Source organism: Protopterus annectens, chromosome 16.part0, assembly GCF_019279795.1.
Source record: "Protopterus annectens isolate FY-2018-M chromosome 16.part0, PAN1.0, whole genome shotgun sequence".
Taxonomy (NCBI): domain Eukaryota; kingdom Metazoa; phylum Chordata; order Ceratodontiformes; family Protopteridae; genus Protopterus; species Protopterus annectens.
The window spans coordinates 337,401,335-337,428,792 of NC_056750.1; the positions used below are offsets into that span (position 1 = coordinate 337,401,335).

At 40.9% G+C, this 27,458-nt stretch overlaps 1 protein-coding gene across 10 annotated transcripts in view; it reads left to right on the forward strand.

Moving 5' to 3' along the window:
• The window catches only part of SH3GLB2 (SH3 domain containing GRB2 like, endophilin B2), a 1,772,316-nt gene that overhangs the window by 1,400,614 nt on the left and 344,244 nt on the right, over positions 1–27,458 (forward strand). For all 10 annotated transcript variants that reach the window (XM_044057951.1, XM_044057956.1, XM_044057957.1 and 7 more), the window contains one exon: positions 19,953–20,042. In XM_044057951.1, coding sequence (XP_043913886.1) covers positions 19,953–20,042 — 90 coding nt within the window. The remainder of the gene's footprint in view (positions 1–19,952; positions 20,043–27,458) is intronic.

Sequence of the window (27,458 nt, forward strand, 5' to 3'; positions counted from 1 at the left end):
TGAGATTACCCTTATTCTACAATGTTTTAACCTTTGCCATTCCTCCTAAATAATTCTTGTTACATCTTAATCATATCTCCTTTTCTTTTATTTCTACCCTCTATTTTCATTTTATCCCTCTCACTAACTATAACTTCTGAAAAAAAGTCTGTCTTCCCTAATAACTCTCAAATACTTTCTACTACCCATTCATTAAATTCATGTCTTTTTAACAGGTAGGTGGGAATGCACCAGTGCCTCATTTTCACTTCATTACCCTACATTTTTATTTTAGTTTTTATTGGTGCATGATCTGAAATAGTTATTGGATGCTTGTCGAAGCTTTCAATCAAATGCATATTTTCCTGTGAAATGTAATTTCTATTTAGTCCAGCCCAGTTATAATACCTTGGGGGGATAATAAATAAATTCTCTCCAAGTTCCTAATACTGAATTCACGTCTTCCATACCAATCATTTTCATAAATTTCTTTGGAACTCTATGCTCACTCTTAAATTTTCTTTTCTAGGTCCTCCAGATACATCCTCAGTGTTACAAATCAGGTTACAGTCCCCACCCATAGGTATTATTCCTGCTGAAAGCTGAGTATTTCTCTCAATATTTTCTTAAGCTCCCTAATAGCAGTTTTTGGTGGAATATAAATGCATGCCAGTATAATCCTCCTTCCTCACCAGTAGCCCTTACTATCACAAATCTACATTTATTATGTTTTTTTACTCTTCTATCGCTGTTAGATATCCTCTGACAATTATTATAATTACTCCCCTATCCTTTGTCCCTGTTATTCTGCTGTATATCCTTCCTGAAATATTTTCTTTATCAAATTTACATGCTCATTTCTTTCCAAATGTGTCTCTTGCAACATTGCTGCTTGTACTCTGTCTTTCTTAATATAATTCAATACTGTTATTTTTTGTCTATACCTTTAAGTCCATTTACATCCAAAAATATGGACAGTACAACCATTGTGATAAGAAGTTATTGTACCCACTTTTTAATGTGTGTTACATGCACACACTAAGGTTTGTCATACAGCTGTATGCTTTCATTTCCATTTCAAACTCTTGTCACATTTTCAAAACTTTGTTTTAATGAAAACTCTTAAACAAAAAATTAAATATATTTTCAGAATGCCCTCATAATGTGTTAACTTAAACACACAAAACTATATACAGCTTCATAAATGAAGTTTAACCCTCCTGATAGAAGTAGTTGCCCCAAATCAACAGCTGCACCAACAGGTATTACCTAATCTAAACTTCAGGCTACCTATGGTAAAGCACATTTTCCAACCTGTGCTCCCACTTACACTGATTGCTGTCTGTTATTTTTTTATTCCTATTCCCCTCCCAAATCTGAAAAAACACCTTGTATGCTGTCAGTAAATGTTTACTTTTAGTGTTAAGAAAAAGTGCACTGGCTATCTTTAAATTAAATTATACAATGTTCTAATACATATGTTGATGTATTAAGGCTGCCAGAGAAGCTGCTATCTCTTATTCACTTCCAGTAATTTAAGACTGTAATTTTTAATGAACTACTTGCCCTTGTACCTCCTAAAACTTTGTAGTTTCCTAAGCAAATAATTCTCAGAACTCTCAAAATAAATTGCTTGCACCTGCAGACAGCTTGTTTCTATGGAAACATAAGAACAGAATGTACAACTGCCTTCACCTGCAGATTTTTAACCCACTGAAGGTTTGCTAAAGGAACAAAAGAATGTGCTAATGTCATTGCATATGCAAGAAACTTAGCACTTCTTATGGCATTCATCATTTTGCTTTATTTTTCAAGCCTACTTGCTTCTAAAAAAAAGAAGTTATGTCTTACCATAACATTTCATCTATGTTGTCAATCTTCACTTATCTTTGACTGTGGGTTTGGTTCGATATCTATGAACCAACTCTGCCGTTACACCAGCTTGCACCTGCCAAAAAAACTCTCGAGCTTAGCTCTACCCAGAGAGCTCCTCTCAAGATTACCTCAGATCCAGTTTGCATAAGATAGTGACAGACAGAAATAACAGATCAGAGACCATATCTGTATTTATAAAGGAATAAGCCAGTTTGTTGGGATAGATCCATTCCAAGGTGGCTGCGGTGGTGCAGCGGTTAGTGTTGCCACCTCACAGTAAGAGGTTATCCAGTTCGATCCTCGGCTGGGGTACCTTCTGTGCGGAGTCTGCATGTCCTCCCTGTGGTCGCGTGGCTTTCCTCCTACATCCCAAAGCCATGCTGTAGGTGGATTGGACGCACTAAATTGGCCCTAGGCATGAGTGTGTGCTTGTGTGTGCCTTCTGTGGAAGGTTGGGCACCAGGCTAGCAACTCGACACTGTAAAACTCCACTGCCAATCATGAGCAGACAGGTGATCTGTTGTGGTGACCCCTAACCGGGAAAAGCAGAAAGAAGAAGTTAGGATAGATCCATTCCACCAAGAAGCCTGAAAGGCAGGGGGAAGGAGGATGCGGATGTGAAGGATAAGTGAAGATCAACAACACAGATGGAACGTTATGGTAAGATATCTTCATTCATGATGTTAATCTTCACTTAATCCTTGACTGTGGGACAGAGTCCCAGCTATCAAAATCTTGGAAGGTCTTACGGAAGAATATTCCTGAACACCATCGAACCAAAAGATGCTTGTCTCCAAGAGACCATTTCCAGCTTGTAATGAGTTATAAAGGTATGAGGGGATGCCCAAGTAGCCACTGCACATATATCATCTATAGAAGCTCTGGCATGGAAGACTGCAGAAGCGGCTATTGCTTTCATAGAATGTGCCTTTACAGGTCGCAGCAGTTGGACTTTCCTTTTGTTATAAATGAAGGTTATGTAGTCCTTGATCCATTTAGCCAGAGTAAATGTAGAAGCTGGTTTTCCCAGTGTAGCAGAAGAGAATGAAACAAACAGCTGATCAGATTTTCTGAATTCCTTTTTCTGTACAGGTAAACATGTAATTGCCTGTGAACAATGCAAACCGTATTCTCCTATGTTTGAAAATTTGAGAAAGAGTATGGGAAGTTGTATAGTCTGATTGATGATAGTGTTGGATACTTCTTTTGGTAAAAAGGATGGATTTGTTTGCAAAGACACCCTGTCCTTATGAAAGATTAGCTAAGGAGGCTTGCAAGATAAGACCTGTAATTCAAATATTCTCCTAGCAGAAGTAATAGCAACCAAAAAAGAGGTTTTCCAGAATAAATACTTCAAATCACAATTTGCGGAAGGTTCAAATGGGGAATTAAAGATTGTAGCACCAGATTAAGTCCCAAGGTGTAGACGGATCCTTGTATGGAGGTCTTAGCAATAGGGTTCCTTTGAGAAAGGCTTTACAAAGTTTGTGTGACATTAGAGCTGTATCATTTAGACCATTATGAAAAACTGAAATTGCAGCTAGATGAACCCATATAGTTGAGGAGGACACCCCTACATCGAAAAGCAATGCTAAAAATTCCAAGATCATATGAACTGGTGCAGAATATTGGTCGAGATTACTGTCTGAAGCCCATTTTGAAAAATGTTGCCACTTGCTGCTGTATAATCATCTTGTCAAAGGTTTGTGGAGGCTAGAACAATTTGTTGAACTGGGGTAGAAAGACAAGTATGCCTGGCAATCATGGGAACTGGAGAAGTGATGCAGTGAGCTTGAGATTTTGAAGATTCGGATGAATAGTCTGGATGGGGCAGTGAGTGTTGAACTGGGTCCAGTGTCCAAGATTTTCGAATTAGGTGAGGCCAAAGTAAGGGAAACCATATCTGTTGAGGCCAGAATGGGGCAGTGAGAGTCATCCTGTTTTTCAACCTGTTGGCTTTCTTCAGAAACTGGGAAATGAGAGGAATCGGGGGGGGCATACAGTAGATCAGGGGGCCAGTCGTGAAGGAGAGCATCTCTCGGTGACTCCCCTAGAGGGGGGGGATCAGGGCAAAGTAGCTGCTGCATTTTTTTGTTCAGGGGGATGCAGAGAGATCACAGCAGGGCTAGCCCCATTGAGGGAATATCCTTTCCGCCATGGAAGAGTTGAGAGACCACTCATGAGGCATCAGCATGGTCCTGCTCAATTTGTCCCCAGTCATGTTAGAGCTCCCCGAAATATGTGTTGTGATTAGAAAGCAGCCAGATTAAATTGCCCATTCCCATACCCTGAGTGCTTCTCGACAAAGAGGGTAAGATCTGGTTCCCCCTTGTTTGTTGATGTATCAAACCAATGACATGTCTGTTTGCATCACAGTCATTGAAATGCTTGCAATGCCAGGAGCAGTCCCCTTATCTCTAGAACATTGATGTTCAAATTGGCCTCCAACTGGGACCAAGTGCCTTGAACGGTCTTTCCCCAATAATGCCCCCCTACCCCATCTGGGATGTGTCTGTGGTCAGTATGGCTTGGGGTGGAGGAGGGACAAAGGGATAGAATGCCATTGGAAAGGAACCACAAACTCAGGTCATTTTTGCATAAATTGGTGATCAGTACTTGATGGGACATTGGTTGGCTGAGCAATGACCATTGTGACACCAAAAGCCATTGTAGAATTTGCATGTGAAACCTAGCAAGGGGAACTAAAGTGATGGAGGCCGCCATGGATCCCAGAATCTGTAACACTAGTCTTGCAGTTACTGTTCTGTTTTAACTGACATGTGATTTTATTGTCTGAAGTCTTTCTTGGAGTAGAGACATGATAGAGGTGCTTGTGTCCAATGCCGCCCCAATGAACTCTAAATGCTGCGTTGACTCTAGATGCAATTTTTCGTAGTTGACCGTGATCTCTAGTGAAGAGCAAGTTTGAAGCATGTAGTTCCTTACCTGGAGAAGTAGATGCCTGGTAGGTGCGGTTATGAGCCAGTCATCTAGGTATGGAAATGCATAGAATCTGTGCAGCCTGAAGTGAGCTGTGACCACTGCCATGCATGTGGTGAACATCCTGGAGGCTGTGCTGAGACCAAAGGCATGGTTGTGACTTGAAAATGACTGGCTCCCATCCAGAAGTGCAGGAACCTTCTGGAGCATTTGTCTATTTTTATGTGCTAATACATGTCCAGAAGATCTATTGAGCATTTGACTTTCCCTAAGAACAGGAGAATAGACTTAACCATGACCATCTAGAATTTGGTTTGTTGAACTGACTTTTTCAAGACACTGAGATCTAGAATTGGTCTCCAGTCCCGTTTTCTTTGGCACTAAAGAATCTTGAGTACACCCTGGATTCTATCTGGTTTGGTGGGATTCCTTGCATGGCTCTTTTGTTGAACAGTTTTTGAATTTCTAGAACTGCTGCATCCCTGTGACTGGGTGGAACGTCTGGGATTCTCTTTAGTTGTTTCAAAAAGAGAGTATTGTAACCTCTGGTTATAATCTTCTGCACTCAGTTGTCTGAGGTTATGGTTAGCCAGGCAGGTAGGTGGAGGGAAAATCGTCCACGACTGCCTACAGAGTATGACAATTGGGCTCCATTCAGGAGTGCTGATGGGAGTTACCAGGGAATGAATCCCTGGAACCCTGATTTTGCGGGCCACCTCCGCCTCTAGGATGGCATCTTCCATTTTAACTCCCCCAACTATCCCAAGGGCAGTCATTTCCTTATGTGTCCTGGAAAGACCGTTGGGACTTCTTGAACTATAGCTTGTCCCTCCTCTGGTTCCTGGAGTAAGGATGTTGAGGAGTGGGAAAGCATACTTCCATGGCAGAGAGTGTCCTTCCATCCTTCTCACATCTAGCAAGAGTCTCTTTAACTTTGGTGCCAAAAAGGGATGTTCCTTCAAAGGGAGCATTGATGAAAGAAGACTTAAATGGCTCTGCAAACTCACATAAGTGCATCCAATCGTGTCTCCTAATGGCTACACCAGAATCCACTGCCCTAGTTGTCCCTTCAGCTGCATGCTCAATGGGCCTCATGGACAAATTACATATTGAATCTAGGTTTGCCAGCTGGGAAACTACTTTAGCCTGAACCCATTCAGCTACAGTTCCTGTTAGTATCGGATAGTTCCTTTATCAGATCTCATTGAAGCCTGATGAAATGTGCCGTGAAGTTGTAGGACCTTGGCACGAAGTTCAGTGAAGAGCATATACACTTCCTGAATCTGTCCATCATCCTAGACTTCTTCTTAGGAGGATGGATAGTAGGACTTTAATCAGCAAGTTCCTTTTTTGTGGCTGCCACAATCACCATGGCATCTACTGGCACCCCTTTACCCTAATGCTGCTGATCCGTGGGAGCTGACAGAATATGGTCAAGTCTCTTAGGGATTGGTTCAATGGAATCAGGAATCTTCCAGGCCCGCTGTGCAATCAACTTAGATCATCATCAGGCACAGAGATCCAATCAGTAGATGGGCACAGAAAGCCTCTAGGTATACTGACTGCTCTGAGGAAGGTTGTTGGGAAGTCCAGCCACCCCTCTGTTTAAGGATCTGTAGAATATCACCGAACGAGACATCTTCTGAGGGTGACCTTGGGGCACCTTCCCCTTCATCAAAGTCAGTATTTTCTGTGTAAGACTTTTCAAGGGAGTCCAAGTGCTTCCTCTTGCATGTTCTCTTGTGGGGCTCCTCCTCAGTGAGACTGGACGGGGAAGTGTCGGAGGAGGACATAACCACCATGGGTGAATCCTGAGGCTTTTGTGCCCACTGTCCCAGGTCAGGAGCTGGTGGTAGCCCTGAGCAAGAGGAAGAACCAGGATGCTGTTCCGAGAGAGAGAAATCGACTGTGAGCCCATAATGGACAAGGCCCTCTCCATGACCCCAAAAGCAGGCCTCCCATAGAGGAATGAGAGCCCGGAATCAAAATAGACTCCTTCAAAACCGTGTTCCCATCCCGCACTGAGGTGGTGATCCCTGAGCCTGAAGCCGGAGTTAAATTTGTGTGATGAAGCCCCAGGAAGTATGGACGGCTCCAATAAGATCGGTGTTGAGACACCCTCCAAGGAACCAACAATGAAGCTTCAACCCCGAGAGGTCTCTGGTTCCAGCAGAACTGAAGAGCTCAGGGTAGTAATCAGCGCCAGAGAAAAGGACCTCTCTGGCACCTATACAGTCAACACCGGGACTATCAGAACCAGGAACTCTGAATGGCTCAGTTCATATCAGAGGAGGAATGAGAACTGGGTTCGAGACATGTAAAGGTAAAGAGCCAGAAGTGCTAGGAACCAAAGAAGTGGCTAATCCTCTCGCCATCAGGAGCTGGTGCACCAGCCTCAGAACATCAGTCTCTGAGAGGCTATTGGTGGAATGGGCAAAGAAGAGCTCCTTTGGTTCCGAGATCTGTGGAATGGAGGAGGGGGAAAAAGTTGGATCCCAGGTAGTAGTGGTGCCAGAATTGTCAGTACAGAGATTGGCACCAACGGCACCATTTGTGGTGACTATTTTCAATTCAGTTCTGCCAAAACTGTGGGAACCGGGGAAGATTTAGCCTTTTTAATAGTCTGTTCCAGTGAGTGTTGTAACTGAGCAGCTCCTCTTCTTTGAACCTTCATGTCTAGAGGAGGAGGAGGAAGGAGAGCTAACATCAGTCTTAGATGTCACATATATGGTCTTATCAAACTTGGATTTTATCAGGCCTTTCAAAATAAGCTTATTTTTTCTCTCTGTGAGGGCCTGGTATCTAAAGCCTTGACAAATGTCACAGTCTTTTTGAAGATGCACCGGGCCCAAGCAGTAGACACACGAGGAATGTCCATCTGAGATTGGAAGTTTACTATCACACTTCTGGCATGGGAAGTTTTGAGTAATTTAATTTTTTTGAAAGGAAATTCTTACCAGTGATGGTACGAAAGATTTACCATAGTGGTAACAAGATGGAGGAAAAAAGTACCAACAGTGGTATGGAAGATTACTGTAAAGGTAGACAATGGAAGGGAGAACTATCAACAATAGTCAACTGGAGAAACACACCAATAAAGTCAAGGAAAGAGGAGGTGGGTAAAGAAGACTTCAGAGAAACAACTACTCAATAAAGAATTTCAAAAGGGTAAGCAGCACTTAGAGTGATAAAATATGTCTAGCTCAATAGCTGACAGGAGAGTAAAGTGTCTGGCACTTTAAAGCAGCAAATGAGACCTAAGGTAATCTTCAGAGAAGCATTCTGGGTAGAGCTAAGCTCTAGAGTTTTTGGAAGGCATTAGCTGTTGTAACGGCCGAGTCGGTTCCAAGATGCGGAACCTAACCCACAGTCAAGGATTAAGTGAAGATCGACAACATCAGATCATTTGTTTTTAATTGTCACACGCATTAATCCAGACATTCACCTCTGCAAAATAAGAGAAAACATCTCAACTCTTCATATAGTATCATCAGCGCAGTTTTATACCCCAGCAGCCCAAGATAACAGCATATTAATTTAAACTTCTTTTGCCAAGTCTTCCTTCCCTTTTGCATTGTAATGCCTATATTTCGTAAAATTTAAAACTAGAAAAGTACTTCCTTACTTTGATATCTTTATCATATACAATTACTGACAAGAGTCACCCTCACCCCCTTTAAGATACCCCTAAGTATTACACATATCTGCTTTACTGTGTAACATGCAGTTTATATCATGAAATATGCTTTATACGGAAACTAGTAAGAACAAAAATTTGTTTTACTTACAAATACTTCTTCTCCTTTTAGTATTCTTCTAAACATTAATGACATAGTGTGGGGTATATGCTTACAGTCCATCTACAAGTTTAACAAACTCAACAAAAGTCAAATCTTTCTGAGACACTTTTTCTTGCAAAGCCATATAATCTCACATTTATTCACTAATTTCAATGTTTCTGGTCTTCTTCCTGTTCCTCTTCATTTCCCATCACTTGCCTCTGGTTCAAGTCCAAACTACTCAAATTCTTTTAGTCAACTCCTGTGCTTGTTTCTGTTTCTCAAGCATTTCCTTTGGACCATTGGAAAAGGTTTTACTGGCAAAGTTTCTTTATTAGCATTATTGGCAGAAGAAAGAGAAGCAGTGTCCCCTTCTGTTTTATAGTGCACCTTTTGTTGAATAAACTATCGTATTTCCTCCTTAGCCTCTTCTGCATCAAAAAAATGTCTTTGACCCACCAGGAAAAAAAATATTCCGAAGACGGCTCTATACATCAGCTTGAATCACACACCTGCCTCTTGACATTCCCTGATCACTGGGATATTTTTTTTCTCTTCTGCCTGCTGTACACTGAATAATCATTTACTACAAACTCTTTGACTTCTCAAATTTTTAATCTTTGGCCCTTCTGCCACATTGTCAGGATCAACTCTTTCTGCTGGTATGATTGCATCTTTTCTAATACAGGTCTTGGCTGCTTTCTCATGGCCAGGATTGAAGTATATACACTGTGTGTGCCTTTCAAGTAACAAATCCTCTGTTGGAATACCAGTCTAATTGCTTATTTGTACTTTTTTAAAATTAATACAGTATTTTCCTTTCAAATTGTGTGTGTGTTCTGTCTTCTAACTTTATCATTTTTTTGAAACAGCTATTCTTGATAAGTCTCACACTCAGCTAGCCTTTTTTTCATTTTGACCTCTGATTTTTGCAGTTTTGTCAGTTTATATGAATAGCTGGTGAACACATTTTCTATTTTTTCCCAGCCTTTTGTTATTTTAGTTGATATACTCCTTCAGTATTTCATTTATTTGAATCACCTCTGAGTACATTTAATTTATTTTTCCTCTAAATTATTGGAAGCCATCGCTTGTACTAAAGCTGGAGCTTGAAATGCTTTTTGCTGATTAGCTGCAAGATTCTTCCCAGTCAGTGTTCTCACTTCACCTTTTCTAGTTGATTTTCTTTCAGGTTCTCTGTATTTTTTCTTTGCTGGCATCCTGGCAGTGTACTTACTAGCCAGTAACTGAATTTTACTCAAGCTGACAGAATTACTAGCTTTTATTTTTCAGTTTCTTTGCTTACACTTGGAGAGCTTAAATTAAGCCGTTGATCAATGTGCAGTCATCTAGGAGTTACAGTGCGGATACATACCTGGTTCTGCTGGTCCTTCTCCAAAGCTACCTTAAAAGAAAAAACAGGAGTCCTTGCCTCCAGTGCAGACTCATTTAGTGCCTCATCAGATGGAGAGTGACTCTGCAATGGCCACTGTTGGTTCCTCAGATCACTCTGTTTATTTCCATGAATTCCTCTGATGTTAATCTTGCAGACCACCCTGGAGCAATGATGAGACACATCCTCTGCAGCTGTTTCATTATCCACCATGGCATGGGAGAACCATCCATCTTAAGTACACAGTGGAAAGGTACCTCTTGCTTAAGATGATATGCATTCCCATAGCCATTCTCCCCTCAGGGAAGTTGCAAGGAAAAAAATGATCACATAGAAAGCAAAAAGATGGTTTATGTGGCTAAAAATTATTACCTTGGCCTGGAGCTTATTGCAGCTAGAAAATTTGGGGTGTCATATGCCTCCTCCTAAAACTTGTACCCCTTCTTCTAGAGAGGAGAAAGATTTTTTAGATGATTCAGATATTGACAAAGACAAGATTATGTCACCTAAGCATTCTGTAGCCCAAGACACTGATTATTTTTATAGTGAGCCTGAAGTCACACAGATGGAGTTTTTAAGACCCCAGTACTGCACCCATGCCTCCTGTGCTGCCAGCACTGGAGGATGCCTTTAAAGCTGCCTGTAATGCTCCTTGATTATCTCACCCCATCAGTTCCTAAAAAAGCAGATACATTTTACCAAGTTTCTCAAGCTAACAAATATATTTATTCTCAACTTAGAGCAGATCCAGCTGCAATTACACCTACGGCTCCTGTAGCAAGAAAACACTTTCCCACCTCCATCCTATTTCCTAGGGATAATAATGGTTAGTTGTTGGACAAAATGGGTAACCTGTTTTTTTTTCTTCATCTGCTGTAGCATTCAGAATTCTTAATTACCAGTGCTATATGTGGAAGTTTATTTTAAAATGTGCCAGTAACTTATGAGAGTTTTCTGCTTCTCCAACCCTCTGAAGGTATGTCTTTTGTGAATTGAATTGCATCAAACCTGTCTCAAGTTTCTACACATGCTTTAAGAAGTGTGCAAAACTTTGCTGATTCTCTTTCCAGATCTTCAGCTTCAGCAACTGTTTTAAGGAGATTTGTTTCAAATAATAATCAAAACATTTCAGATGAGTTAAAGTCAGAAATTTTAAGTTGCACTCTAGATATATATTTGTTTTCTGGGCCAGCTGCTATACAGGCCCTCAAACAATGGGCTTTTATTCCAGAATGTTTCTGGTCCCAAAGAAGGAACACTCATGGAGACTAGTTTAGGATCTCTCCTTTCTCAATCTGTGTGGTGTAAAGTTCCAAAATATAAGATGTAAACCCTTTAAACTGTGTTAGCACTTCTCCAGACCACTGTGCTATGGTAACTTTAGACCCCAAAGATGTTCTTCATTCCACATTGCTGCAGTCCTAACTATTGGGGTAGTCCGCTGTCCAGTCGGCCCGAATACCAAAGTATATGGCTGACGTCGGTCAGGGCGCATTAGACTGACGTCAGTACGTCAGGGTACTAATGCGCATGACCGACGTCATATCCTCAGTCTTTTTTGCCGCATGGTCCGATGCAGAAGCAGTTTTGCGAGTGCAGGTTGGCGTTCTGAAATTTTCTGAAGTCGGAGTTTCAGACCGAATCAAAGTTGGCTAAGTACCCCGTTGGGGAACATTTTGGTTTTCTTGCCTCAGTATTTAACCGGATGTCAGAAAAGTGAATAACTGTATTTCTTGTGGGAAACAGATACCTCATAGGGATTACCATACCTTGTGTATACCTTGTTTAGGGCCTGAGCACGGCGTTGTTGGATGCCGCTCTTGTGCTAGATTTAACAAACGCACTATTAAGAGAAGGTTAGACTGTGCCAGGTTAGTGTTTGGGAAGCGTTGCAATTATAAAATGCCGTCGGATGCTCCGACGCCCGCTTCGTCCAAAAAGCGCAAGGACAAAACAGCGAAGCCTAGGGTTGATGAACCGGCAGTCCCGGACGTCGGTTCTTTAGAAGGCTCAGTGGAGCCAGAGGTTTTGCCAGGAGTTTCTTTGGAGTCTCAGGCAGAGACTTTACTGTTACAGGATGTGCCTTCTCAGGAGGTAGGCCAGGCTGAGGGGGCTTCTCAGGTAACTGTTCTTCCCTCTCTTCCCCAGGTAGTTAGAGCCTCTCCTTCTGTTTCCAAAACTTCTTTGAGAGGTAGGCCAAGTTTGGCTTCAGTGGGGGCTTCTCCTAGCACTGCAGGTTCTGTGCCTAAGAAACATATGCTTAAAATGGCAGAAGATTTGATTACTATGATTAGAGGTTCTATGCCCCCTCCTGATAAGAGGCCTAGGGTGGAACCTGAGTTTGAGAGTTTTGAACAGTGTTCAGAGGCTTCTGAGTCTTCTGCGGAAGATTTGCAGGAGTATCCTCCTTATTCTGATTCTGATGTGGATGATTCCACTCCTACAGCTTCTCCTCCTGAGGATTTCTCATTTTCAGAGACTCTGCATTCCATGAGGGAGCACTTTAAATGGGAAGGCCAGGATTACTCTGATTCCAGGAAAAGGCTTAGGGAATTCTTGTTTTTACCCCAGCATAGGCCCTTAGCTATACCTCCTGTGTTGAATGTGGTGGAAGATGTTTTTGCAGAGGCTTCCCTGAATCCTGATTCTTTGCCTCCTGCTCCTGTTAAACCTGATAGGTACTATAGGGTGCCTGAAGCTCATAAGTATCTTTTTAAGAGTCCTAGGGCAGACCCAGAAACTGTTTCTCAGGGACCTAAAGGTGTTAAGGCCTCTGTTGTTAAAACCCTGTTCCCACTGATAAAGAGGCAAGGGCTTTGGATAGATGGGGTAAGAAAGTGTATACTTCTTCCACTTTAGCCATGAGGGCGTTGAATTGTCAGTTTCACATGCTAAAATACCAAAATTATCTCCTTTCACAATTGAAATCTAAGGTGGATGCTTTGGCGGAAGGTATTGAGTGTAAAGAGTTGCTGGATTTAGTTCATGTGTCTGAACAAGTGGGTAAGCATTCTTTGCAATGTGGTTTTGATGCTGTACAGGCCTCCTCGAGGGTGGCTGCCACTAGTTCTGTTCTTCGCAGGCATGCCTGGTTGAGGGATCAGAATTTAGCTGAGCATGTTAAGACAAGGATTTTGGATGCTCCTTTACAGTCTGATGTGTTGTTTGGTTCGCCTGTGGAAGCAGTTTTAAAGAAAATGGAGGACAAAGCTAAGTCTATGCAAACTGTTAAAGATTTTTTGCAGGTGCAGCCACCGAAGTTTAGTAGAAATTGGCCTACTAAGGGATGGACATATCCTGCCTATGATTCCCAGTCTAGGGGTAGGTCTAGACGTGGTAGGGGCAGAGCTCAAAGTTCTTTTAGGCCTAGAACACGGAGTTCACCTGCTCAGACTTCTGGTGAGGGCAGGGGTCAGTCCTTTCGTAAACAGACCCAATGACCTGCCTTTTCAGCTGCCAGTAGATTCTCGTCTGGCAGCTCCTTTGGGAGGAAGACTGTCTCTTTTCAAAGAAAATTGGGATTTAATTACTCAAGACAGATGGGTGTTGGATATCATTCACCACGGTTACAGGTTTTATTTCCATACATTGCCCCCTTTCAAAGGCATGCCAGACGTTCCTCCTCCACAAAGGAAAGAGGCTCACAAGCAAATTTCTCTGTTACTCCAAATAGGGGCCATTCAGCCAGTCCCCGTATCAGAAAGGGGCCTAGGATTTTATTCTCGCCTGTTCCTAGTACCAAAGAAGGGGAACACGTGGAGACCAATTTTGGATTTATCTATCCTCAACACTTATCTGGACATTCCCAAGTTCAAGATGTTGACGTTACAACAGCTTTTACCTCTGCTGGGCAAAGATCACTGGATGGTAACTTTAGATCTCAAGGAAGCTTACCTTCATGTGCCTATAAGACTAAGTTGCAGGAAGTATCTGCGTTTTCGAGCTGGAAATTCTCATTATCAGTTCTCTGCATTGCCCTTTGGCTTATCTACTGCCCAGAGTATTCACAAAGGTTCTGGCTCCAGTGATAGCTTACTTCAGGCTAAAAGGAATTCAAATCTATCCTTACTTGGACGATTGCCTGATTCTGGCTCAAGAAAAGGAAGACCTTCTACAGCATCTGGAATATGTTATAGCAGTGCTAAGATGCCTAGGGTATTCTGTGAACGAAATAAAGTCCAGTCTAGTACCCTCTCAAGACATGTGCTTTCTGGGTGTGAGACTGAATACAGCAGCCCAGATGGCCTTTTTAACCCCGGACAAACAAAAGAGTCTATCCCTTTACTTCCATCATCTATCTCATCAGTCCGTGCTGACTGCAAGGACAGTCCTTCAAGCATTAGGGTTCATGGCATCTTGTATTCTGGTGCTTCCCAATGCCAAACTGCATATGAGGAAGCTGCAATGGTATCTCAAAAATGTATGGACACAGCACTGCCAGGATTTGGACACTGTCATTCAAATAATACCTTGCCTTCAAAAAGAATTTTTGTGGTGGGCTCAGGAATGTCACCTAAACAAGGGACTCTCTGTGACCCGGCCAGAGGCGAGTCAGATTTTAACGACAGATGCCTCGGACATTGCTTGGGGAGCTCATCTAAATGGAAAGTGGATACAAGACAAGTGGCCTGCCAGACTACAGCATCTACATATCAACATGAAGGAGATGTTAGCAGTCCAGTTTGCATTAATGGCTTTCAAGGAGTTACTTCTTCCAGGGCAGGTGTTGATTCTAACAGACAACACAACTGTCATGTGGTACATCAACAAACAAGGGGAACACATTCTTATCCTCTATGCAGGCAAGCAATGATTTTATGGGAGACTGCGCTCAGCTTGCAACTAACTCTTCAGGCAAGGTTTCTGCCGGGAGCACAGAACTCCTTAGCAGATGTGTTAAGCAGACAAATCATGGATCCCCACGGTGGAAACTGGATCTTCATGTATTTCAGAAATTGACAGTGTCATGGGGAACTCCAGACATAGATCTGTTCGCTTCTCCACTAAACCACCAGCTGCCAAAGTTTTGCACAAAGGGGTTTCATCACACAGCTTGGAAAGTGGATGCTCTTTCTTTCAGTTGGAAAAATCTTCATGTGTATGCCTTTCCACCTCTGCCTCTTCTTCCAAAGGTGCTCTTAAAGGTCAGACAAGACAAGCCAAGGATGATTTTAATAGCTCCAGATTGGCCTCGGCAACACTGGTACCCACTACTAAGGAGTCTGGTAAGGAAGCCTCAATGGCCTTTACCTTTGATTCCACATCTGTTATCTCAGAAGAACGGTCATCTGCTCAATGTCAAGCTTCACTCTCTTCATCTAACAGCCTGGCATATTCTGTGTTGAAACACAGCAGGTCTCAACTTCCTCAACAAGTTTTAAATGTGATTATGGAAGCTAGAAGACCTAGTACAAGGAAAGTGTACGCAGAAAAATGGAAGAGATTTTTATTTTGGAGTACAGCAAAGAATTTGGAGATTTCTGAGCCTAATTTGAGTGTGGCTCTTCAATATCTTACTGAGTTATTGGACAAAGGTCTGTCCTTCTCTTCCATTAAGATTCATGCTGCAGCAATTTCAGCTCACTATGATTGTGACCCACCATTGTTTTCGCATCCTTTGTTCAAGCAGTTTCTTAGAGGGGCAAAGAATATAAGACCCCCACGTCGAGCTCCTACTCCTGCTTGGGATCTCAATTTTGTGTTGGAAAAACTTACTCTACAACCTTTTGAGCCTGCGGCTACTGCTGAATTGAAATACTTGTCATGGAAGACTGCTTTTCTGTTGGCTATTACTTCTGCAAGAAGGGTGTCTGAGTTGCAGGCCCTTATGGCAGTAGAGCCCTTTTTGATTTTCCATAAGGATAGGGTATCATTACGTACTAATCCTTCCTTTATGCCTAAGGTGGTTTCTAGTGTGGCTTTAAACCAAACTATTCATTTGCCTACTTTTTATGCAGACCCCCAAAATAAAGGGGAAAAGATTTTGCACACTTTAGATGTACACAGGCAATTGCGTTATTATTTAAGCAGGACTAAGGATTTTAGGCAGTCTCAGCAGTTGTTTGTTTCTTTTGCTTTGAGTTCGCAGGGCAAGCCTGTGTCAAAACAAACTATTTCTAGGTGGATTGGGTTTTGCATTGCATTTTGTTATTCCCATCATGGCAAGGAGATTCCAGCCGGGATTAGGCCTCATTCCACTAGGGCTACTGCCACTTCAACAGCATTTCTAAGGGGGGTGGCAACTAAGGATATTTTGGAGGCAGCTACTTGGAGTTCAGTGCATACTTTCTCTAAGCATTATCACCTTCCTCTCTACTCTAAGTCTAGGGCTGGTTTTGCCACAGCTATTTTGCATGTCACATGTCAGCTCCTGCTTCTTTATGATTTGCCAGCCTCCCTTACCTCTGCTTTGGGATTCTACCCAATAGTTAGGACTGCAGCAATGTGGAATGAAGAACATAGTACAGTTTTGTACCTACCATAAATGTAGATGTTCGAGGATCCACATTGCTGCAGTCCAATTTACCCTCCCTCCTTCCCCTCTGTGTTTAGGGGTGGTTGTGTAGGTGAGGTTATATGCTGATATTTTTGTATATATTGTACATATTTTTGGTGCAGGTATATTGGGCCTTGTCTTTTTAGGGTCTTCTGACATCTGGGGCAAGAAAAGACTGAGGATATGACGTCGGTCATGCGCATTAGTACCCTGACGTACTGACGTCAGTCTAATGCGCCCTGACCGACGTCAGCCATATACTTTGGTATTCGGGCCGACTGGACAGTGGACTACCCCAATAGTTAGGACTGCAGCAATGTGGATCCTCGAACATCTACATTTATGGTAGGTACAAAACTGTACTATGCTTACCATCACATTCCTATTATACACAATTTGTGGAGATGCCTAATATTTTGTGTATCTGGGTCATATTATCCATTCTCTGTGTTACCCATTGGGCTGTTCACTATACTTATCTAACAGTAGATGTTTGAATTTTTCACTGGTTCAGTAGCTGTAAAGACCCACCATATTCCCTTGCTGTACATAGCTAGAATGGGTTACAACTTTTGTTGTTGATATTCCAGTTGACATTCTTGTTACTGTTGTTTGGTTCAGGATTAATTTCCGTTTTTTTTACACTTTGGGACTATAAAGTCTTGAAGATGGTCAGTTACTCTTGCTACTTTTATAGTTCCCTTCAAAAGGGATTAGCCTGTAAGTAGCCAGAGTGACTGTGTCAGAAGGGGTTAGAGCTTTGGGAAGCTAAGAAACACAGAAAAGAGCAAAAACCAATAAAAAAACAAAATCCAAGGCAATGAACGCAGCAGAGGATACGTAGTGTGAAGAAAACAATATTTTAATCCAACGACCGTTAAAACTCTCTAAACAGCAATTACAAGCAGCAATTACAAGCAGTCAAGATACAGTCAATACAAAGCTTCATCAGAACTAAGATCACCTGATGCAAGGCATTTAAATACGTATTTGATCTTAGTTCTGATGAAGCTTTGTATTGGCACAATGTACGTATTTAAATGCCTTGCATCAGGTGATCTTAGTTCTGATGAAGCTTTGTATTGGCAAAGTGAAAGCACGCTCAACTTGAATTGGTTTCTGTGGTTTGACTGCTTGTAATTGCTGTTTAGAGCTTTGAGAAGCTAGCTAAGTGCTGTTTCCTTTGCAGGCTACAGCACATAGGCTACTGCAGCAGTGAAGAATTCTAAAATCTACTGTTTTGGGTAAGTGCAACTTACACAACTACTTTATTTTAAAGGTGTTAATAGTGTGAATGATAAATGGGTTTCTGTGTAAGACAAAACACCAAAGATGATGATTTTGGTTAGGATGTCATCTCAGCATATACATATATATATATATATATCTATATGGGTCTACCTCGGAATGCCGACAATGCGGAATCGGCATGTCACTATAGTGCGGAATGGAAAGATTTGGTTGGTATATTACAGTTACGGGGGGGTGCGAAGCCCCCAAGGGGGCTGCAGGTGAAAGGGAATTTTATGTTCCTTTTTCATGGTTTTCTTCCGATGTCGAGATTTTGGTTGTCAGTGATGTGGTGTCAGCCATGTGGTTGTCGGTGTTGTGAGCTTTCGATCTTGTCAGGTAGATCCATAGATATATATACACACACACACACATATACATACATACAGAGAGGGGGGACAAAAAGAGTTCAGATATTTTTGTAAGAGGAAGTGCTCTGCTCCTTGGTGGTAAAATAGAAATTAGTTCTAGAAAATAGTACAAGAGAACTGGAAATTTTGTTCTGAGTATATATAAAAAGTTAAGGATAAGTACTGTTACAGGGAAAGAAACTCCAGAAATTGAATGATTGTTGAATTTATGGTTTTTAAAACTCCCCACAAAAGCTCTACGCAAAAGTAAAGTATATAAAAAATTGTTCAATGTGGAAATTTATATGGATCAGAAAGAAGGTATAAAGCATGTGTATTTACTTTGTAGTGTGAAGTTTTAAGTGTGGTATCTATAGTTACTGTCTGATACATGTACTGTGCTTTGGGTGGGATTCCCTGGATTCATAAAGGTTGCCACTAAGTGTACACTTTCTGTAAAGACCATGCCTACCATGTTGCTTGTGCTGTCTGTTAACTTAGAAAGGCTACACTAAGTGTACACTTAGTGATGACCTTTATGAATCCCATTTTACAGGAAAAATGTAGTTAAAATGGTTTTCTGTGTTTAGTGTATATGGATTGGAAATTGGAAGCAGGATTTGAGTATTTTTTAAGAAAATCAAGGAAAGACCTATGGCTAATTAATAGCTCCAGACTCGTTGTTTATGATTCATTTTTTTTAACATGGCGCTTTATCCAGAGCAATTGTTGAGACTTCACAGCTATAAAAAAAATTATGCTTTTATATGTCATTGTAACCTAAGTGCATCATTGCTGCATTGCAGTACCTGACAGAGTTAGAGCTTGAAAGAGAAAAATAACTTGCTAGACTTATTTAAGTTTAACACTTGACCAAGAAATGTGGAGGCTACTTACATATCACTTATCATAGATGACAGTATAGCATTAGGAAGGGCTCAGAAAAAAGCTGCATTTATTGGGAAGGAATAGGCTCATAAACTCTAAAGTTCAAACTGATGTTATCAACTTGTATACTTTAAGCATGTTGCCAGGATAAATTCTTTATTATTTTGTCTACTTATGCCTTGCTTCAATTTTTAGACTGCTATGCTTTAGCGATTACTGTCTGTTACATTAGTCTGCTCATTACTGCTTACATTTTAAGATGCTTTAGTGTAATGTGTATTGTCTGTTATATTGGCCTGCTTTACACAGAACAGCAAACAGAAATATAAATGCTTTGGTTTGGACAGACTTGCATTTGAAATGCAGTCAGCATTTTTGTGTAGTAGTTTACTGCTACTTTAAATCTAGTTTCCTGATCTTGTACATGCCTTGTATATCACCTGTCTCATTTGACAAGCAATGATAGATATATTTACTCACTTGGAGCTAAACACTTCATGACTCACAAAGTCATATCCCATCTGACACAGTGCTAGTAAAATATGCTTCCATGTAAATTTACCATGGAAAAGTGGTTTCATCAAATGCATACATCAGTGAGCTAGATCTTAGCTGTACTGTTAATGTTCCAATGTGTACAGTTAGGTTTGGTGGAAAGGGCTTTTGTATTAGAGAAACCCTTACAATGTGCCATCACTTTGAATCTAGCGAGCATTCATAAGGTCTTTAATTAAAGAAACATTCACAACCTGCTGTGATGTTCTCAACCTTTCTTTGATCCATTTGCATTTTTTTTCTGTTTAGTGTTTTTTATGAATTGCTTTGAGGAATCTGAAATAAAAGAAAGTAAACTGTAACTTAGAGAACTGAGATGAATGTTGTTGTCTGACATATTATTTACCTAGCTGTCATGAAAATCTTTCATTTTTTCTTTCACCATATCCTTGCTGTTTGTCTTTTAGGCAGAACATGAACTGCGTGTTGCACAGACCGAGTTTGATCGCCAAGCTGAGGTGACAAGACTGCTTCTGGAAGGGATTAGCAGTACCCATGTGAGTTAGCATCCATGTGAGGTGTTAAAAAGCATTTCTGGTCGTACACAAAAATATTTGCAATGGATTCTGTGTGGGTTTTTTTTTTTTTACAGTATTCCTACGTCAGCCTTGTCTGTAAACTAAACTTTAAAAGATGGCAGTCTTTTCTTCCTACTGAATTCTTTCTTTTGCATGTGTTCCACATGAAAGTGGAAACTAAATTGCAGTTTTATGCTCCCTAATGCCAAGATAAAACTTCCTTCATTTATTTGCTGAACATGTATCCGTATTCCTGTCTCTAACAGTGTCTTCCCACTTTATGTATTTATTTGTTTATTTTGTCTTGTTTACCAAGAATGTCCAAGTGAGTATAGCTGCTATTTTTTTCAGTAGTGACGCAAGGAGAAATGTTCTAGTATGGAGAAATGTTAGTGCAACCCAAAAACATAACAATGACATAAATGACTTTGAGGTAGTCATAACAGTGACATAAATGACTGAAGTAGTCATGAGACTGTATTCTGAACATTACATTTCTGGTACAAAATGTTTAAACTCTGTGCATCTGTTACTCATTGACTTGACTAAGCAGTTAAAGGAAAACTCCACCCTGTAACTAAAAAAAATATTTTTTTTTCAGTCTATCTTTGTTTTTCAGACCTATTTTAACACCTCAAAATCACTCTAAGTTCTTTATTTGTAATTTAACCTGTTTACCACAACATGGCTACTGGTGGGGCTTGATAGGCCAACATGATCTTCTTCAACCCTTTCTCTTTCCCATAAAGCATTTCAAGTCTTCTTTCTATGACTCATGCCACACATAAGGAAGTTACTGTCAATTCCCATGCCATTGACATATAATGTGAAATATGTGACTCACTGTCAGTTTGTATTCCTTCAGTAAGATGGCTGCTTCTTTTCTGTTGCTAATCACTCTCATTTATGTTTTGCTCAGAGCTTCTTTTACACCATACTTTGAAGTTATCTAGCTGCATCCAGAGAAACAGCTAAATTGGAGGCCTTTGTTCTATGTGTTCTTTTGTGGTCCAACGTGAATTGACAGTCCCCCCCCCCCCCCCCCCATACTACAGCAGAGGTGTTAACACTGTCACTGCAATTGACAGCTCAGAGCTGAAAGGAAGGGACTTCCAATCTAAATTTCTTCCTCTCTGCTTGCAGTAAGAATTATTTATTTAATTAATTTGCTAGCAGTAGAAAGCTTTATTTATTTAAACACTTTTCATTTTAATGTTTGAAAGGAAGTTTCAGAAAATTCTTGATTTTCAGTGTGTTTTATTACTAGTGACATTTGATTTAACCGTAAATATGTCTACAAGGCATTATTTTTGTGTACCCATTGTGAGGAACAGCTGTCTTGTGACATGCTGATTCGGTAACTTCCTGACATTCTACTCATCTCCACATTTTTTTTAAATTACAGCAAAACAGTAATTTGCAAACCTGACTCCATGATACTGGCACAGTAAAAGAATATACTGAAAACTCACTGTATTCTACAGTCCGTGCAGTGAAACATTTTTTTTTTGGGGGTGGGGGTGGCTACTGAATCTTTTAGGAAATTAAGCATCACTTGCATTATGCATATAACTAATGCATTTTTGAATTTACTATGATATTCTCAAATTCAACAGCAACTATTAAGCAATTCTCTATTCCTTGCCCTGCATCAGTAATTTTTCTTTGAGGCACTCCTGTCTTTGTGCATATTTCAGTATTATAATGCTAAACTGCACATCTGTTGAGTTGTGCAACAGATGCTACTTAGCCAAACAGAGTCCTTCGTATTTTCACATTATAATGTATTCTACAGTCTCTCCAAAAACTAAGAAAGAAATGTGTGCAGTTTGCAGGAAACGCCACTTAGGAGGGTTACAACCTTCAGTAAACTGAGGATTGCAGCATCCCATTCCAGTTGTACTAACTGAACTTGTCTTGTCAGGCGGTAACAGGGTTGCCACATTTCCAGCACCCCAGGTAGGGACAACAGCAAGTGAAGACCCAAAAAAAAAAAAAAAAAAAAAAAAAAAAAAAAAAAAAAAAAAGAGGTCTTTGGCAACTGAAGACCAAAAAAAAAAAAACAAGGTCTTTAATGCGGAACAGAGTTCCACATTAAAGAACTGAGTTACTAAACACGGAGCTTCTCGTGTTTAATGCATTGCAGTTCCTCATTCAACACAAGTAGCTCTGTGTTTAGCGATTTTTGATTGGCCCGTATACCAGCATATGGGCCAATCAAAAATCACTAAACACGGAGCTTCTCGTGTTTAATGCGGAACACAAGAAGCTCCGTGTTTAGCAATTTTTGATTGGCCCGTATGCCAGGTATACGGGACAATCAAAAAACAAAGCGGAGGCTGGCCGGGATTTAAACTGGCAGGACGGGACTCGGGATCAGGCTGCTGATCTCGGGACAGTCCCGCCCAAATAGGGACGTCTGGCAACCCTGGGCAGTAAGCACAGAGGGCTGAACTGCTCTTTACAGTGTCATGAAAATAGAATGTCAATGTTTCCTTCATAATTTCCCTGTCTACCTGTGTACAAGTCACTGTACTAGGCTGTGCTGTGTGACCTTTTGGAATATTGCACATCTTACTCAAAGTTCTGAATACTGCAGCCAGAGATCCAAAAGCATACTTCATAGCACTGTGCACTTTGTGAATTTTTTTGTAGACCCTACAAGTTACCTTTGGATACCAAAAAATGTTATCACATTACACATACCCCTTTGCCATCGACTTTGTAACAGCTGCATCATGTATAATGCTCTCTCACACTGTGCATCAGACATTAGTACATGGTCACACAAGTTATAAGGTATCAAGGGAACCAGCCATCCCCGTCTGCGCAGGTGAAATGGAGCACAATACACAATGGCTTGGACTGTAAACACTGTTAGGAGGACATAACTACTGCACAGGATTTTGAACAGTGTGATGCCTGTGGAATGTGACCACCCACTTGGTATTGAGACTCATGTCTAATAATGGTTTCTTAGACATTGTGTAAAAAGGTGTCTTTCCACGGAAATTGATTCCTGCCTGTTAGATTTGCTCACTATGTTTTTTGTTGTGAAAATAGCTACTTTACAGATACACACCAGGTTTGCTGAGTCTTAATTCTTTTCTGTATCTCTGTCCATGGCCTTATGAAATTGTCAGTGCCCTATTGCAGCTAACATACTCTCTTTAATAGTAAAGCCTTTGAAATAAAACAAACTATACAACTACTTACATGAAATTGTCCTGGATGCAATAAAATTAAAAATTCCACTGTGCTTGAGCAGCACTCTACATATCCCATGGGTGGGCCTATCTAGAAATAAGAGACACGCAAAGTTTTAAAACTACTAGTACTTATAATTTGAGACACTGCCAGAAAAAATTAACATGAATTCATAAACATTTTCTGAATTAAAATACGTCGATAAATCTAATTATTGTCATTATCAAGTGTAAAAAGTCACCAGTTTTAGGATAGGTTGAGGCACAGTTGAAAGAAATGTAAAACAGCACAAGCTTAGAAATGCAGACTACTTGCCCTTTTCAGAAGTGTAACCAGGTAGTGGAAACAATGTCAGCACTGCCCTTTGCAGATTCTAGCGGGATAGTAAACCAAAATAAATCAGTTTCTTTGGTAACCCTGGTGTTGGCGAACACTGGCATATCACCAAAAACATTGTGGCATATCACATTTGACACTCATGTCGTGGACTCGCCATCAGTGTACTAAGCCAACACAAGAATGGAGAAGGGAGATTTTGCTGACAGGGATGACTGCAAGTAAGGGTACAAAGAATAGGCAGTAGGGGGTTGAAATTTACTGGAGAAACTGGCAAAGGAACCAGGGTAGTGGAAGCAAATAACTAAAGAGGGAAAGGTAATAGGATAGAATGAGACCAAGGAGACATTTGAACTGCATGTTAGAGACTAACTCCCTTGCCAGGGATTGATATCAGAGTCTAGGCAAAGAGAAAGGGATAGGGGAATCCTAAGGTAAAGACCTGTTGTGGTAGAGTTTTTAGTGGACTTTATGATATCAAGGAGGCCACTTCTCCTACTGTTAGTGGAGCTACTGTTATCCCCCCTGGCACTACCAGGGTTCTGGATTTTATTGTATGCCATTACCTGGTTGAGGTGGTGGTGTTGAGAGGTATATTAGACCAGTGGCTGGAAGCCTGCTGTAGCCACCAAAAATGTCTGCACTTCAAGATGGTAGACTAAGAACACTACCCACCCCTACCATCATCACCTCAGGCATGGCATAGGGAGAAAAGTGGTCAGGGTGATGACTGACATGTTTCTGCATATCATTCAGGCACTGTGATACAGAAAGCCAAATCCCACTCTAACCGCCATTTCTGTGTTCCCTGGTATGTGTGTCAAGGCCCTTTTCTGTTTGTGGTCTCATTCTCCTTATCAGCAATGTCATTACTCTGTTTGTGTGTGTCTGAGATCAACATTTCTTCAAAAATAAAATGTAGGCACCTGGCCTACAATCACAAGTTGTACCCTGCCTCCATCTTACCACTTCCAGACTTACCTTTCCAGATTCCCTTGTTTATTATTTTCTGATTGCTGGCCCTTTTTCCTGTTGTCTCATCTGTCTCATACACCCATTTAGACCCTGTTTCACAGCCGTATTGGCCATTCTCATATCTTCATGAATGTACACATGCTGCTGTGCATTTATCTCTCTGCTAGGCAGTTATCTTTCTCATGCTTCTAGCCATAACTGTGAATTCTCTTTCACTCAAAAGTCTTTTCCATGTCTGAGTAGGTTTATTAGTTTGCAACAAACTGAGCTGCAAATCTTCACTCTCTTAATTGATAATGAACCTTTGGCCACAGTGTTTTATGAGATGTACCGCTGCATTCAAGCAAGGCATGTTTCTGGATCCCAGGGAGGGTTTTTTTGCATGCTGTGCTTTCATGTAAAAAAATGTTCCAACAGTAATGTCCTCCCATATTAACCAAACACCAAATCCATGCCAGGCTATTCTAATCAAGTAAAATTTATTTTCTAATTGAGACAAGTGACAAGTGGAGTTCAGTCCTGGGATCACTCTTGTTTGGCATCTACTTCTCTGAAGTACAGGCCAACACTAAGGGACTCTTGCTGTCAAAGTTTGCAGATGACTGCAAACTGGGAGCCATTATTGAGTCTACAAATGATATGGATATTCTACAAAAGGGCCAAACAGATGCCTGGTGCCAGAGCCATGGGCTCAAGCTTAATGCCAAGAAATGTATAGTTATCCCCTTTGGAAAAAAACATGTACCCATGAATTACCACATAGGTGGCAGGGCACTAAACATCGAAAGTGTGATGAGAGACTTAGGGACACAGGTGGACAGTGGTCTCACTTTCGATAACCACATTGCCACAACAGTCAGGAAATCCTTCTATGTGGCACACCTCATCACTAAGGACTTTTCATCCAGAAAAAAAGGAGAAAAGGAGGTCATTGTCATACTGTACTCATCCCTCATTAGACCCATTATAGAGTATAATGCCCCGTTTGGTATGTACCTCACAAGACATCTGCAACAGCTGGAAAGGCCACAGAAATACCTCACTAAAAGAATCACAGGTCTAAAGCAGATGCCATATGCTGACCATCTAAAAAAAACTCCAGCTATACTCTGTGGCATATCGTCTACTCAGAGGCAATCTCTGCTTAACATACAAGGCCATGTCAAACCCTGAGCTGTTGGACATGCTCCACTTAAAGAAATCCCAATCCCTCAGAGCCACACGCTCCATGGAAATAAACCTGGTCATCACAATGAACAAAACATGCTGGAGGGATAGGTTCCTGACCCAGAGACTCCCCATACTCTGGAATAGACTGCCCATACATGTCAAGCAGAGCGCCTCATTGGCCTTCTTCAAAAGGAACTTTGATGATTGGATGGGAGATAGGAAATTCACCTCGGGGATCATGTCAGTCACCCTGCTAGACAGGGGTCCAGAAAAGTAAATATTGTGGGAAGAAATATCCAGGGAAGTGTTATGGCTAAGCTTGCATAGGCTCTAGGGCTGATAGCCTAGTACCAACCTATGAACCTATGATACTTCCCCGAGCTGACATATCACATTTAAGAGTCACTATCACAAATATTCATGGCGTCATTGTTACATGACACTCAATGAAAATACCAGTAACCTTTCACAATAAATGCATGACACTTATAAGTGTAGTATCCCCCCTTCTGCCCACAGCAGCCCAGAAGTTATCTCTTACATATAACACAAGAGTGAGGAACTGTATGAGTAACCAAAGGAAGTGAAAACTCCACTCGCAAGCACTGCAATGATTCTAATAAATATACCACTATTTTCTAGTAATTTAATAAGACCTTATTTCATTGAACATGAACACAGTAAAGAAGGGTCTATATTGCATCAGTGAACGCTTAAAAAAGCGAACGCTGATTCATCGACCCTATGTAAGCAAATGCTTACAATCCCAAACACCCGGAACAGCGATTTTTTTCAGTTTCGGGAGTTTGCCATTTCCTCCATTGTGGTGCGATCTCGGAGTTGGTATATTTAAGTAAGGGGGGTGTGGGGGCCACAGCTCCCCACATTATATACTGTTTTAGAATTTTTTTTTTTTTTTTTTTGGAACAATGATTTTTTTTTCCCCTGGGGGGAAAAAAAATCGCTGTTCTGAGGGTTCGGGATTGTAGCTTTTAGGGTCAATGAATCAGCGTTTACTGATTCAATATAGACCTGGTAAAGAATAGATTACATTTCTTTGTCTTTTTTCTCTCTCATTATCTCTTTATTTGTAAATTCAATTTTTGAGGGAGGCAGACTGAATATTTTACATTTTTTCTTTGATAATATTTCACCTTAAGGAATATTTTACGTGATAAAACATTGTTATTGCCACACAGATACGGTTAATTTCCAGGTGTTTCTGCTGCACACATTTATTTCAATATAACAGATAATTTAATGATTGATAACTCCATTGTAAAGTATGTTTGCATATTTGTTCACATTTTATGGAGTCTAACTATATAGGTTTCTTTAGAACAAAATAAAAAAATGACTTAGATAATTTAAGCACTGTTTTACTGGTGAAAAAAATGGTTTACTGTAGTGTGTTTAAAACACAAATCAATGTCACTGGAAAAACTATAACACATACTAATGAGGTCAGGAAGAGTAAGGGTGGTGGAGTCTGTCTTCATTAAAGACAGTCAGACCTCCAGACTAGTTTGGCAGCATGATGCACTGGAATTAATCCATGAGCAACTTATAGTTGGCAAGACATACATGAAATTGTAGCCAGATATAGATACACATCCATGACTCAGGACACCCAGTCCTCCCTAAAAACCTGGGAAAAAAAAACCCAGTTGACTCCCCATTTTTTCCCCGGTAAACCCCACACCCACA